The 15,028-nt window shown below is 43.2% G+C and overlaps 1 protein-coding gene across 2 annotated transcripts in view; it reads left to right on the forward strand.

The window, feature by feature from the left end:
- Nucleotides 1-15,028, forward strand: part of LOC126424971 (uncharacterized) — a 248,448-nt gene that overhangs the window by 173,661 nt on the left and 59,759 nt on the right. For both annotated transcript variants that reach the window (XM_050087853.1, XM_050087854.1), the window contains exon 2: nt 10,336-10,488. In XM_050087853.1, the coding sequence (XP_049943810.1) occupies nt 10,336-10,488 (153 nt within the window). The remainder of the gene's footprint in view (nt 1-10,335; nt 10,489-15,028) is intronic.

The following is a 15,028-nucleotide window of genomic DNA, read 5'->3' on the forward strand; positions in this document are numbered from 1 at the left end:
CAATATTGGCGACGCAATTTTGTGTCTCATAATTTTCTTCCCATCATCCTCCTCTCCTGCCCTCCCTTTCCTCCTACATTAACTATAGATACATTCGGAAAGTAAGGTCCGATCTGGCGCGAAATGAAAACCACAGTGAAAACCCGACGAAGCTTTGCACAAATGTATTGGCCAGTGACTCTGGCACGCCAGTCGATCGAGTCACGCCGCTCTTTTCAGTTCTGAGCAAGAAGCGAACACACTAAAGACGCCTAGAAAATAGTGTACCCCGCCAAGTATGAATGCCTGGTAAGAGATTTCGACTGATTTCGCGCAACACCATAACGTAACTGTCATGCTTTTCCTTCTCCATGAAAATTGTCTACCGCGCACCGTAACCTTTGCGATGGGAAGTGTTTGACCACCCCCCCGTACAGCACGGACTTGGTTCCCTTTGATTTTCATGTCTGCTCACACGAATCGCTGGCTATGAAGGAGGGATTCTGGCACAGACGAGCTGCAAAGCAGTGTAAAAGGCACCGCCGGCTGCTTCTGTGGCGAGCGTGTTGAGAAGTTGCTGCAACGTTACGACAAATGTATAAGTCGGAGCGGCGTCTGCGTAGAGAAGTACCTGGAAGGTATAGCTAACTGTTGCAAATAAAACATTCCTTAAGTTTCACAGTGGTTTCCACTTCACGGCTGGTGGGAATTTACGTTCAGAACAGCCGTCGTTTAGATTAGATTAGTTTTTCGATCCATAGATCCGTGCTGAGGAGATCCTCGTGGATGTGGAACATGTCATTTTTTTTAAAAGCTGAAATAACAATACTAATAGTATGAATATATACATCATTTGTCTGTATTAAAAAATTCGTCAATGGAGTAGAAGGAGTTGGCCACTAGTAAGACTTTCAGGCTCCTTTTAAACTGATCTTTATTTGTAACTAAATTTTTCATGTTTACTGGCAAATTATTGAAGATGAGTGTTCCTGAGTAGTGGACCCCTTTTTGAACTAAAGTAAGTGCTTTTAAGTCCTTGTGCAGATCATTTTTGTTCCTGGTATTGTATGCATGAACTGAGCTGTTTGTTGGAAAAAGAGATATATTATTCAGGACAAATTTACTTAAGGAGTAAATATACTGAGAGGCAGTAGTTAGTATATCCAGTTCTTTGAAGAGGTTTCTACAGGATGTCCGTGAATTTACTCCACAAATAATACGTATTACACGCTTTTGGACTCCGAAAACTTTTGTTTGACTTGAAGAGTTACCCCAAAATATTATACCATATGACATTATGGAATGGAAGTAGGCAAAGTATGCAAGCTTTTTCATTTTTATGTCGCCTATGTCTGCTAACACTCGAATTGCAAATACAGATTTGTTAAGGCGTTTCTGCAGTTCTGTGGTGTGCTCTTCCCAACTGAATTTATTATCAAGTTGTAATCCCAGGAATTTAAGACTGTCAACCTCTTCTATCTGCTCTTCTTCGTATTTTATGCATATGCTGGGTGGAAACCTCTTACAGGTTCTGAATTGCATATAGTGAGTCTTATCGAAGTTTAATGTCGGTGAGTTGGCTTTAAACCATTTATTAATATCCATGAAAATGTCATTAGCAGATCATTCTAGAACTACACTTGACATACTATTTATTGCAATACTTGTGTCATCTGCAAACAAAACGAACTCTGCTTCTGGCAGTGTATCTGATGAGAGATCATTAATGTACACAAGAAAAAGCAATGGCCCTAAGATGGATCCTTGTGGGACACCACATGTAATTTCTTCCCATTCTGATGATGACTGATGACTTAGTTTACTAGTCCCTTGCACTGACACCCTTTGTTTCCTGTTAGTGAGGTATGACTTGAACCATTTTGCAGCACTGCCCGTGACACCATAGAATTCTAATTTACTTAAAAGGATGTTGTGGTTCACACAATCAAATGTCTTTGACAAATCACAGAAAATACCTGCTCCTTGTAATTTGTTATTTAATGAATTAAGTACATTTTCACTAGAGGTGTAAATAGCCTTCTCGATATCAGAACCCTTCAGAAATCCAAACTGTGTTCTTGATAATATGTTACTTGTGGTCAGATGGTTGAGCAGCTGCCTGTACATTACTTTCTCTAAACCATATCGTATGAGGTGCGTGGGAGGGGGCAGGGCGCGATGAAAATTATGACAAAAGAAAATGCGTCGTCAATACTGAAGGTTGCGAAATACTGGCTTAGTGTAAGCTACGTAAACACCACCATGCACGATTCTTTAAAGAACCCATTTCCCGCGTACAAGAGCCAGTCAAATGAAAACGAGACACCTGGGATAAAGTAAGTGAACTGTCTGTTATTTCAAAGTAATTACCGTAACTATAATGAAGTGTATCCCTCTGTTCCTTCACCGAAAAACGTTTGCGGATGCCTACAGAACCGTGACTGTACAAAGGGGTGCACAGCCTGAATCATGTTTGTATGAGGATCCAGGGGTAAAAACATAACAGAAACAAAAATAACTACAAAAAGATCTAAGCGAAACCAAACACAGTGTGATTGGTACATTACATTTGACTCAGAAGTTTTCAATCTGGATTTGGATTTCGCCAACGAACACTGATGTTTGTGTAAAAATGACCCTTAAATGTTCGATGGGATTCATGTCGGGCGTTATGGGTGACCAAATCATTCCCTCGAGTTGCACAGAACGTTCTCCAAACCAGTCTCGAACATCTGTGGTCAGTGACAAGGTGTATCCCTTTTTGGGAACATGAAGTCCATGAACGGATGAAAATGATCTTCAAGTAGCCAAACATGACTATTTCCAGTCGATGATCGTCTCACTTGGACTAGACGATCCAGTCTATTCCATTAAGGAGCCACCGCCAACTTGATGACAACTTGAATCCGTGGCTCCGTGGGGTCTGTGCTACACTCGAACTCTGCCGTCAGCTGATATCTGGCCATGTCACATCTTTCCAGTCGTCTGTCATCCAACCGCTTTGGTCACGAACCCAGAAGAGGCCCTGCGGGCGATGTCGTGCTGTCAGCAAAGGTACTCCCGTCGGTCAACTGCTGCCATAGCCCAGTAACGCCAAATTCTGCCGTCTTGTCCTAGAGGGTACGTCCGTCGTACGTCCCACATTTATTTCTGCAGCTACTTCACGCAGAATCGCTTGTCTGTTACCACTGAAAACTCGACACAAACACTGACATTATTACTTATAATCCGTCTTGATTGCAATTTTTTTTTATTCATATGACCGGCTTCGGTTCATTCAGAACGATCTTGAGATCTGATATTTCAGTTACAGGAGTAACCCGTCCAAATTCAGCAAATTTCACATGCTGCGTCACGCCGGAAACCTCCTCAAGTGAATCATTCGAGTACAGATGACAACTGCTCCAATGCACTGCCTCGTGTACGCGAATCTACCGCCATCTGTATATGTGCATAACGCTATCCTATGACTTTCCTCACCTGAGTGTATACTCCATCCACTTCTATACTGCCACGTGCCGTCTGTGAGTCGTTATTGCACGTTGACGTAGAATATAGGCGGCGGTCACGTTAATGTGACTGAACCGTGTAATTAAGTAATACTAAATAAAACAGTCCACCTCTGGAGCTGAGTGGTCAGCGAGTCTGGCTGCCAAGCAGAGTATCCGGTTTCGACTCCCGAAACTACTACGGAATTTTCCTTGATGGGTGGACTCGTGGTGCACTCGGTCTTGTGATGCCAACTGACGATCTCCAGCAGACCTACAGGTCTCGCTGACCCCACGCCCTTCTGTACCAAACCAGTGACATCATCTGCAGAGGATGACACTGTGGTCCGTCGATACCCATGGGCCTGGCAGGACTTATGTGTGGAGTCTACGTTTACGTATTAATCAAAACATTGCCTTTTAGCTGAAACAAATTACCAGCAACGAAGTGTTTCTCGAAGACATACGTCGACCATAATACAACAATTACAGCAGTATGGTTACGCGGCATGTACACCGAGAGAGTTTTACTCACAGCAGTATGGTGTTCAGATAAAATGTCGAAAAATAAGTTCTCATATATCAGCCTCCGTGGTGTCAGTTCGAGGAAGCTATTTGCGAAAGAACTTACTGTGCCACTACCAATAAGATGTGCTTTTGGAATTCAAATTAATGTTAGTAATTCTGGGAACAGTTTCTGAAAGAGAAGCCAAATGCGAAAACATGAATTACAAGAGAAAAGCTCGTAACATCAATAGGGGAAGGCCACCTTATGGTGGTGGTGGTGGTGGTGTGTTGGGGCTTATGGGCGCTCAACATCGAGGTCATCAGCGCCCTGACACACATTAAAAGGAACGAATGTGGACAGACCTAAGAAAACTAAAGCCCACACTCAAAGAAAGCAGGAAAAGAAGGAAAATGATACATAAGAAAGTAAAACCTAAGGAAAGGGGAAACATAGCAACAAGAATGTCACAGGAAATTTTTATTGGCTGGCCACTTACATAAAATATGGGCGAGCTTGTCACACAGTGAGAAAATTAAAATCCTCTCCCTAAAATCTTTGTAAAAACATTTGACAGGTCCGCTGGCAAGTCAGCCGCGACCCGCTGGTCAGAAAATAAAACGCAATCCAATAAAACGTGGCGCACAGTGACCTGGACGCCGCAAGCACCACACATTGGAGGGTCCTCTCGCCGGAGCAGGAAGCCATGCGTCATAGGGCTGTGGTCTATTCGAAGCAGAGTGAGGAGAACCTCATCCCGTCGATGGGGCTGAAAGGAAGTACACCACACACGCGTTGTGGGCTTGACTATACGGAGCTTATTGTCAGTCACTTCCAGCCACTCATCCTCCCACCGACGCATGACCCGTGAGCTCAACAGCGAGGTGAGTGCGTGCAAGGGGATAGCACACTGAGATACGTGTGGATCGAGACACGCCTCCTTGGCTGCGAGATCTGCCCTTTCATTCCCAGCAATGCCAACATGCCCCGGAACCCAGCAGAAAGCTACAACCTTCCCCAGTCGCTGTAGTTGGAGGAGCGCATCCTGGATGGTCTGGACAATTTTGTCTGCCGGATACAAACGTTGCAATGAGTGAAGGGCACTGAGTGAATCGGAACAGACAAGAAATTTAGGAGAGGAAGAATGTCTCATGTGCTCCAGTGCCCGCAAGATCGCAAACAATTCTGCATCAAAGACAGTAAAAGTCTGAGGCAGTCGGACCTTGAGGACACGATATGGAAAAACAACTGCCACCTCATGTTTGGAAATTCTCTTTAGCTAAACTGCAATAGTTATACAACTCCAAAATCGTAGGATGTACAGTCAGACTATTGTCCTAGCTCCCTGATTTTATTTTCATTCACGTTAGACAACAGGAAAGTACTTGGATCATTCAAATAATACGAAAGTGGCCACTGCGGTGTAGAGGATAATGGTTACGCGGCTAAAAAGGACTAATTAGATTGAGAGAAACCCGTTTAAACTCTGAAGAAGTGTACTGAGACCTTATCCACGGTTCAAATTACATGTTGAGAGTAAAATATTGATTACGTTGTGTAATTATAGATTTTACCAAGGAATAATTACTGGAGAGAAAAATTAAAGTGAATCAAAGCACTTTTGCCACAATTTTCGCACAAATAACCATTTCGCCCTCCAAATAGCCAAGCAATGTTCGTGGGACCACACAACACATTTTGGTGACTTGATCTCAACTCTGCGTCGGAAACATTTTCTAGAAACGACCAGTCCACTCCTTTTCAGCCAGTCTAGCATCCTCATTAAAATTATGAAGAAGATTATTCCTGCTGGTTAGTTCAAATCCTGCGCATCGCAGATCCACAGCTGTCAAGCGGAAAATCTTCTCCCTAGCAGCAGGAAGTGGTCATAAATTTCTCTTTCTTCTTTGGAGTTAAAACGGACTAACTGTCCAGACGCTTCTTGTTGCTACTAATACGTAGATTAGACCTATTCAAGACAACTTGCACTCGTATAGGAATGGATTTTTAATTTTATTTTTATTTTTTTTTGAGTCATCAGTCTTCTGTCTGGTCTGATGCGGCCCGCCACGAATTCCTCTCCTGAGACAACCTCTTCATCTCAGAGTAGCACTTGCAACCTACCTCCTCAATTATTTGCTGAATGTATTCCAATGTCTGTCTTGCTCTACAGTTTTGGCCCTCTACAGCTCCCTCTACTACCACGGAAGTTATTCCCCGATGTCTTAACAGATGTCCCATCATCCAGTCCCTTCTCCTTGTCACTGTTTTCCACATATTCCTTTCGTCTCCGATTCCGCGCAAAACCACCTCATTCTTTACCGTATCAGTCCACCTAATTTTCAACATTCGTCTGTAGCATCACATCTCAAATGCTTCGATTCTATGCCTTACAATTCAGTATCTGATTTCAGAATCTCTGGCTGATCATATTGTAATCTAACTGAAATCTTCCCGTATCACACGGTCTTTTCCAAGTATACCTACCTCTCTTGTGATTCTTTAACAGATTATTCGCTATTACTAGTTCAAATTTATTAGAAAAAAAATGGTTCAAATGGCTCTGAGCACTATGGGACTTAACATCTGAGGTCATCAGTCCCCTAGAACTTAGAACTACTTAAACCTAACTAATCTAAGGACAGCACACACATCCATGCCCGAGGCAGGATTCCAACGTGCGACCGTAGCGGTCGCGCGGTTCCAGACTGTAGCGCCTAGCACCGCTTGGCCACTTCGGCCGGCAAATTTATTACAGAACTCAGTCTTTCTCCTCTCTCATTCCTTGTCCCAAGCCCGTATTCTCCTGTAACCTTTTCTTCTACTCCTTCCCTGACAACTGCATTCCAGTCCCCCATGACTTTGAATTTTCATCTCCCTTTACGTACTGTATTACCCGTTCAGTATCCTCATACACTTCCTCTATCTCTTCGTCTTCATCTTCAGCTTGCGACGTCGACATGTATACCTGAAGCATCATTTTCGGTGTTCGTTTGCTGTCAACTCTGATAAGAACAACCCTATCACTGAACTGTTCGCAGTAACACAATCTCTCTCCTCCCTTCCTATTCATAACGAATCCTACTCCCGTTATACCATTATCTGCTGCTTCTTTACATTTCATTTCACTGATCTCTACTATACCTAGACTGAGCTTTTTCATTTCCCTTTTCAAATTTTATAGCTTTCCTACCGCACTGAAGCTTCTGACATTCCACGTCCCGACTGGTAGAACGTTAACATCCCTTCCCCAAGTTAATTGCAATAATATACTAATTCTCTCTTGAATTAATGTGTACTGTACTGGTCGCCTGTGTCGATAAAAAAGAACATTATTCATGTTTGTGAAGTTAATTTCAGGACTTTTGCTAGCAAAAATCTTGAAGATTCTTTCAAAATAATAACAATAATTATAATAATTATCTAGCAATAGAGATTCGCTGGAGCAAGAATTCTTCTTCTGAATCTCGGCGATGTCGATCCCGGGACTCCACAGCTGCGGTGAGCGACAATTTAGTATTGATGGTTCTGCACAAACTCAAAGAAAAACGGGAGGGGAATGAAAAAGGCAACAGATCCTTGAGGCGAGGTTTACTATCTTTGGCTCGAAAAAATGAGAATTGTTTTCTCGGTATGTGTTATAGATATCACTGTCAAATTTGGTCAAAATGTTTATTGATATTTCCTCTACAAACTCAAATTTTTTCAACCGGAAATGTCGAAGAGCAAAGGCGGAAGTGCCGTCTGAACGAAACAAAATTTCGGTGTAGACCTTCACGCGCGGTATGTCACAGGTCAGCCGGCTCGTCTGAAATCAAAATTGAGTTGACGTTAGCGGAGTATACAACATGCTTTAGGAGTTGTATCTCGCTTAAGTTGTTTCGACAATAGGAAACAAAATGGCGACCATTTGAAAAAAATAGTGTTTTTCCATCGATTTTTCGACTTCGTCGGCCAAGTAAAAATATTTACAGTTGATGGATCGGAATAAAAGTGGTACAACTCCCAGACAATTTCGTTAGCTTCGTCGGGAGCAAAGAATCTTGCCAATCGGTTCAGTAGATTTAAAGTTACCATAGCGCGCGATAAAAGAAAGGTCATTTCGGGAAAAACGCGATTGAAGTTTTGACTACATATAAATGCAATATTATGCAATTTACGTTCAATCTGCTGTTCCGGGTTCATAAAGTAGTCCTTCGTTTTTCTCATAGAAGGCGTTCTGCTCGATCTGCACTACTCCAGAGCCGCTCGTACGGCCGGTGACAAGCGGTTTTTGGCCGCTTGAATCCGGTGGTAGTCCGAATGCTTGGCGAACTGCGTCGAATAGAGTCCCAGGGTGACGTCCATCGTTGTCATGGTCTTCATATTTTCTGAATACTCTTCGTTGAAACTGCTCACTGCCAGGAAAGTCGCAATCTCTACAGTCTTCGCACCAGAAAGCAAATGCTTGGGGGATAACTTCCAAACACACGCGATCAAACTTTCATTTGAATTTCGTATGTTTCCTCCCAAGCACCGGTACAATAATTCGTCCTCCGAAAGAAAATAACTGATGCGTGAAAACTAGTGCCGATTTTAGGCAGGTCCATTTTTTTTTCAACCGCGAATAACAAACGTTTCCGTTCCGTATTCGGAAAAACCGTTTCAGGGGTGAATTCTAAACACTTTTATGGACCGAAAAATGCAATTTTAAAAAATCGATTTTAACCGAAAGATAGTGAACCTCCCCTTAATCGTTGTGGCGAGAATAAATCCACATCCGGGATACTAGACGTTATTTTTGAAAAAAGATGGCAATGTCGCTCGCCGCTGGTTTTAATACGTGTTACTATAAATTCGATGCAGGCTCTTGAAATTATTTTCACCGCATGATGTAAATCTTGCTGGTAAAACTAAACGTATACAATGTCCAATGTGAAGTGTCGGGTTTTTGAAAGAATGAACTACCTTGTCCTGTTTTTTTTGTTTGTTTTTTGTCTTTGACGATGATTATATTCGCTGTTTATTCATCAAGATGAGCTCTTTCGAATTACAATGGTTTTTAATCCTTCCACCATTTCTATGTAGACACCAAACATTAAAGTCACAATTCTGATTCCAATGGCGGACTACCCCTTTCATACAACAATTTATATCTCTCTAATCCCGCTACGAAGACAACACGAAAACAAAAAAATTAGAAATTACATTCAAGTCAGCTAACAATGCCAGAGATACAATGTACAACAGTCTGTTTTTAGCATCGCTACTGCCACTCGCAGCCATTATATCTTTGAGTGTCAATATTACCGTCGTAGTTTTTCAACAATCTGCATCCACACAGCGGGGTCTACATGTCACACCGCCACACCTTCACCCGCTCATGTTAGACAAAATTTTTCTGCCTGGCACATGCAGCGCTATCACCGTCAGAGGGTGGTACGGGACCACATGTCTCACCGCCACACCTCCAATCTGCATCCACACAGCGGGGACTACATGCCCCACCGCCACACCTTCACCCGCTCATGTTAGACAAAATTTTTCTGCCTGGCACATGCAGCGCTATCACCGTCAGAGGGTGGTACGGGACCACATGTCTCACCGCCACACCTCCAAAGGGAATTGCAGTGACGCAGTCACTGCCCTGTGGAAATATACTGCCTCACCAATACAGTTAGACCGGAATAGACCGGTGATGCTGTATTGTAACATATCACCCCGGACTAAAAAAAAAAAAACAACGATCTGAGCAGTGAGTATAGATTTCAGAAGAATATTGAAATACGGCGATGACGTTCCGCGAGGTAGCCGTTGCGGTATAGGCCCCTCAGGAGAGTAAAGATAACAGGAAGCAAGGTACTAAGCTCAACCAACTAAAACCAATAATTATTTAATAACACACAGAAAGAATAGGTTCAAATGGCTCTGAGCACTATGGGACTTAACATCTATGGTCATCAGTCCCCTAGAACTTAGAACTACTTACTCCTAACTAACCTAAGGACATCACACAACACCCAGCCATCACGAGGCAGAGAAAATCCCTGACCCCGCCGGGAATCGAACCCGGGAACCCGGGCGTGGGAAGCGAGAACGCTACCGCACGACCACGAGATGCGGGCAAAGAATAGGTATTTATGATAAAAAATAGTTAAGAATAATTTTAAGTAAATGACCAATAATAACATATTAAAAACGTTATCCTTTCGTTAATTAAGAATAATTTTAAGTAAATGACCAATAATAGCATATTAAAAACGTTATCCTTTCGTTGGTTATTCAGTTCTTATCTCATGGTCACCTCCCACTTTGCCAAAGGAGAGATACGCAACTAGTTGCAAGAAAAAACGTTTGGCTCAATAGCTGTTTTTTGTGTTGCAGCAACGGCTGATGCCTAAGTTTGGAACTCGAGTGCCAGCCCTGTGGACTGCGGCAGATAAGTTCCTCGCGAGGGCCAAGGCGACGCAGCCGTCGACTGCACCTGCTGCAGACAACATCGTCATCGAACCTACGCCGGAATCCCGGTTTCAAGAGGTGAGAACACAATGCCTGCAACATTATTAGGGGGAGGGGGTTCATACCGCCAACACATCAGCCCTTTGTACGGATACACTATAAGTGGAAGTTCTGTCCCTGTCTTTCGCTTGATAATTTGCACTCTCTCATTTATCTGGTGTTGTTTCGCTATCTTCAGGGGATCCCATAATGAAGAGGCGCAGTGACACCTACCAGCCTCCGTATCAAAAATGGTTCAAATGGCTCTGAGCACTATGGGACTTAACCTCTAAGGTATCAGTCCCGTAAAACTTAGAACTACTTAAACCTAACTAAACTACGGACATCACACACATCCATGCCCGAGGCAGGATTCGAACCTGCGACCCTAGCAGTCAAGCGGTTCCAGACTGTAGCACCTAGAACCGCTCGGCCACTCTGGCCGGCAGTCTCCTTATCATGCGCTGATATTCACGTGTTTGTGCAGTCCGCCACTCCCTTCAAAAACAAACAAAAAAGGATCTCAGAGAGCTAGAACCAAAGTTTATACAGGGTGAACCACAACCCTTTCGGCATACTTTCAGCAGTGGTAGTGCGGGTTAAGCAAGGAAAAGCCTCTAGTAAACATGGGCTTTAAAATACAGGGTTATTACAAATGATTGAAGCGATTTCACAGCTCTACAATAACTTTATTATTTGAGATATTTTCACAATGCTTTGAACACACATACAAAAACTCAAAAAGTTTTTTTAGGCATTCACAAATGTTCGATATGTGCCCCTTTAGTGATTCGGCAGACATCAAGCCGATAATCATGTTCCTCCCTCACTCGGCGCAGCATGTCCCCATCAATGAGTTCGAAAGCATCGTTGATGCGAGCTCGCAGATCTGGCACGTTTCTTGGTAGAGGAGGTTTAAACACTGAATCTTTCACATAACCCCACAGAAAGAAATCGCATGGGGTTAAGTCGGGAGAGCGTGGAGGCCATGACATGAATTGCTGATCATGATCTCCACCACGACCGATCCATCGGTTTTCCAATCTCCTGTTTAAGAAATGCCGAACATCATGATGGAAGTGCGGTGGAGCACCATCCTGTTGAAAGATGAAGTCGGCGCTGTCGATCTCCAGTTGTGGCGTGAGCCAATTTTCAAGCATGTCCAGATACACGTGTCCTGTAACGTTTTTTTCGCAGAAGAAAAAGGGGCCGTAAACTTTAAACCGTAAGATTGCACAAAACACGTTAACTTTTGGTGAATTGCGAATTTGCTGCACGAATGCGTGAGAATTCTCTACCGCCCAGATTCGCACATTGTGTCTGTTCACTTCACCATTAAGAAAAAATGTTGCTTCATCACTGAAAACAAGTTTCGCACTGAACGCATCCTCTTCCATGAGCTGTTGCAACAGCGCCGAAAATTCAAAGCGTTTGACTTTGTCATCGGGTGTCAGGGCTTGTAGCAATTGTAAACGGTAAGGCTTCTGCTTTAACCTTTTCCGTAAGATTTTCCAAACCGTCGGCTGTGGTACGTTTAGCTCCCTGCTTGCTTTATTCGTCGACTTCCGCGGGCTACGCGTGAAACTTGCCCGCACGCGTTCAACTGTTTCTTCGCTCACTGCAGGCCGACCCGTTGATTTCCCCTTACAGAGGCATCCAGAAGCTTTAAACTGCGCAAGCCATCGCCGAATGGAGTTAGCAGTTGGTGGACCTTTGTTGAACTTCGTCCTGAAGTTTCGTTGCACTGTTATGACTGACTGATGTGAGTGCATTTCAAGCACGACATACGCTTTCTCGGCTCCTGTCGCCATTTTGTCTCACTGCGCTATCGAGCGCTCTGGCGGCAGAAACCTGAAGTCCGGCTTCAGCCGAACAAAACTTTATGAGTTTTTCTACGTATCTGTAGTGTGTCGTGACCATATGTCAATGAGTGGAGCTACAGTGAATTTATGAAATCGCTTCAATCATTTGTAATAGCCCTGTACATAACTAAACCGCTGTGAGTACTTTTTCATCTTCGCTTCTGTGAGAGACATCTCTTCTACTGAAAGCTCTACCTTTCCATATTTTGAGAGGTGGTAATATAGACCAAACCAAGGAAAAACGTCTACGAAACAGGGCCTCTAAAGTGCATACACATCTCTTATACTGATCCCCACCCTGTTAGACACAATCATCGTTCACCATATGACATCCACTGGTCTCCTCTGAGCTTATCCATTCATTACAGTCTTCAGTTAAACTAAACATGTTTATTCTTGCGTGTTCTGTGATCTCGTGTAAATACGCACGTCTTGGTCTCTTTTCGTCTCTTGGAAACCGGGAAACATTTGTTTTCACCAAGTGCACTTGGCATGAAACATCCAGGGTGTATTCGGAGGGGTGATAGTATTAGTGAGTCTGAACAAAAAACGTCATTTGAGTATGTCCTGTTCTTTGCAGTTCACGAGCAAACTGATCAAAACAGTTGGGATCGTAATAAATGGAGGTAATAGTAAATGAACGATCTGATATTCTGGTTCATTCTGTACATTTGCTCACAAACAATGTTCAAAAATTACACCGTCAACTGCGATGCATTTTGCAGCTCTTGTAGACAGCTGATGTGTTGCTGATCTGATCTCATTTGTACGGTCCTTGACTTGAAAACACGCTTGTAAAATACGAGCGATAAATTTCTCCTTTGTTTTCACTCTGCGCTTGCAGAATTTACTCTGAAACCCACTCCACAAACAGTAATCTAATGGAGTAGGATCGACAGATCTGATACAATTAAATTTGAGTGTTGCCTTTATCTACGGTAATGATATAAGCTGAAGCTGAGGAAATTGATTAAAATTTGTGCCACGGTTAGGAATTAAACCCAGGTCTCCTTGCTTACTAGGCACAAATGCTAGCCATTACACCACCACAGCAAGCCTATAGTGCTGCATGGAGTAACATAGTTCAGTACCGTCCCTGCCGCGATAGATGTGTATTGAAGTACGGGCATTGGACTAAGGTACTCCATGAAGCAATCGTGGCTACGATGCTGTAGTTTTGTAATGGCTAGCATGCCTTGCTAGTGAACAACGAGACCCGGGTTCAAGTCCCAGGCATGACACAAATTTTAGTTCATTTCTTTAGCTTCCATCATTATCGGACTAAGATGAGGTGACCTCAGTGACCAAGAAATGACTACATGGTGACTGATATTGTGGTGTCACCGCCAGACACCACACTTGCTAGGTGGTAGCTTTTAAATCGGCCGCGGTCCGGTAGTATACGTCGGACCCGCGTGTTGCCACTGTCAGTGATAGCAGACCGAGCGCCACCTCACGGCAGGTCTAGAGAGACGTACTAGCATTCGCCCCAGTTGTACAGCCGACGTTCATAGCTACAGTTCACTGACAACTACGCTATCATTAGCCGAGACGATAGTTAGCATAGCCTTCAGCTACATTTGCTACGACCTAGCAAAGCGCCGTATTCAATTGATAATTAATATTATGAAGCATGTAACGTAACGAGAGATGTTCTACAATTGTGGATTAAAGTTAAGAATTCCAGAAGCTACGTACTTTTCTTTATAGCATTCATTACGTATCCTGTTTCAGACCTCACGCCAGCCTGCGTGAGTTTAAGCGCGTGCCTTTCGGCTTCCTCTCATTGTGTCTAGGCTGTCTTGTCTAGACACAACAGATATAATGCTCAGGATAGGTTTCAGTGAGGCACTGTGTCTGATCGTACGGAATGCATAGGAGCTCTGTCGTGTTGAAAGTACGTACGACGTCTTATTGCCAAAGAAATATGCTCCAAGTACTGCGATAACACAACTTGAAGGAAATCAAGAAACCTTACTCCATTAAGAAATTTATATATAGCAATGAGCTGGTCATCAACAATACCGCATCTCACGTTCACTGGGAAACATTGTTGAAACTTTTTTTCCACAGTAACGTGCAGATTTTTCAGCTGCCCATACGTAAGAGCTGCGCGTTTTATTGATGCCGTTGCGGGTAAATGTTGGTTCATCAGACAACAGAATACGTGGAATACAGTGTTCGTTGGCAATGATCCATTCACAGAGTTCCTTTCGCTTGGCGTCATCTCCTACATGCAAATTTTGCACACTCTACCGACGATGCAGTCCCTGCTGATGTACTGTGTCCATCTATCGTGTCCGCGGAATAACAGGCTGTAAAGTAATTCTTCTCGAGCTGTTAGTTAGGCTGCGTTCTACCATTTCAAGAATGTTCTCAGCTTCACTAGGATCTTGTTGGACGGGACGTTGTAACCCTCTTTACGTATCTGGTATTTTTGAAACTAAAGTTCACTCAAACTACCCATGAACATTTCTCACATTTCATGTAAAATCATTAATACCAGTTTTGAAGTGGAGAAAATTAAATAAAAGAATAATAAGAGCCAATGGAATAAAGTATTACATTCAAAGTAGCAAGGGGCTTCATTCAAAGAGTTTCTAACGGACGTATCTTTTGTTTCACAACTACTGTTTAAACCCAACACACGTATTGTTACGTCTTTAGCGTCTGGGAGTCTTCAGAATCTGGGAGTCTTTGTGTCCGAGATTTTAGTG

Source organism: Schistocerca serialis, chromosome 10, assembly GCF_023864345.2.
Source record: "Schistocerca serialis cubense isolate TAMUIC-IGC-003099 chromosome 10, iqSchSeri2.2, whole genome shotgun sequence".
NCBI classification, from domain to species: domain Eukaryota; kingdom Metazoa; phylum Arthropoda; class Insecta; order Orthoptera; family Acrididae; genus Schistocerca; species Schistocerca serialis.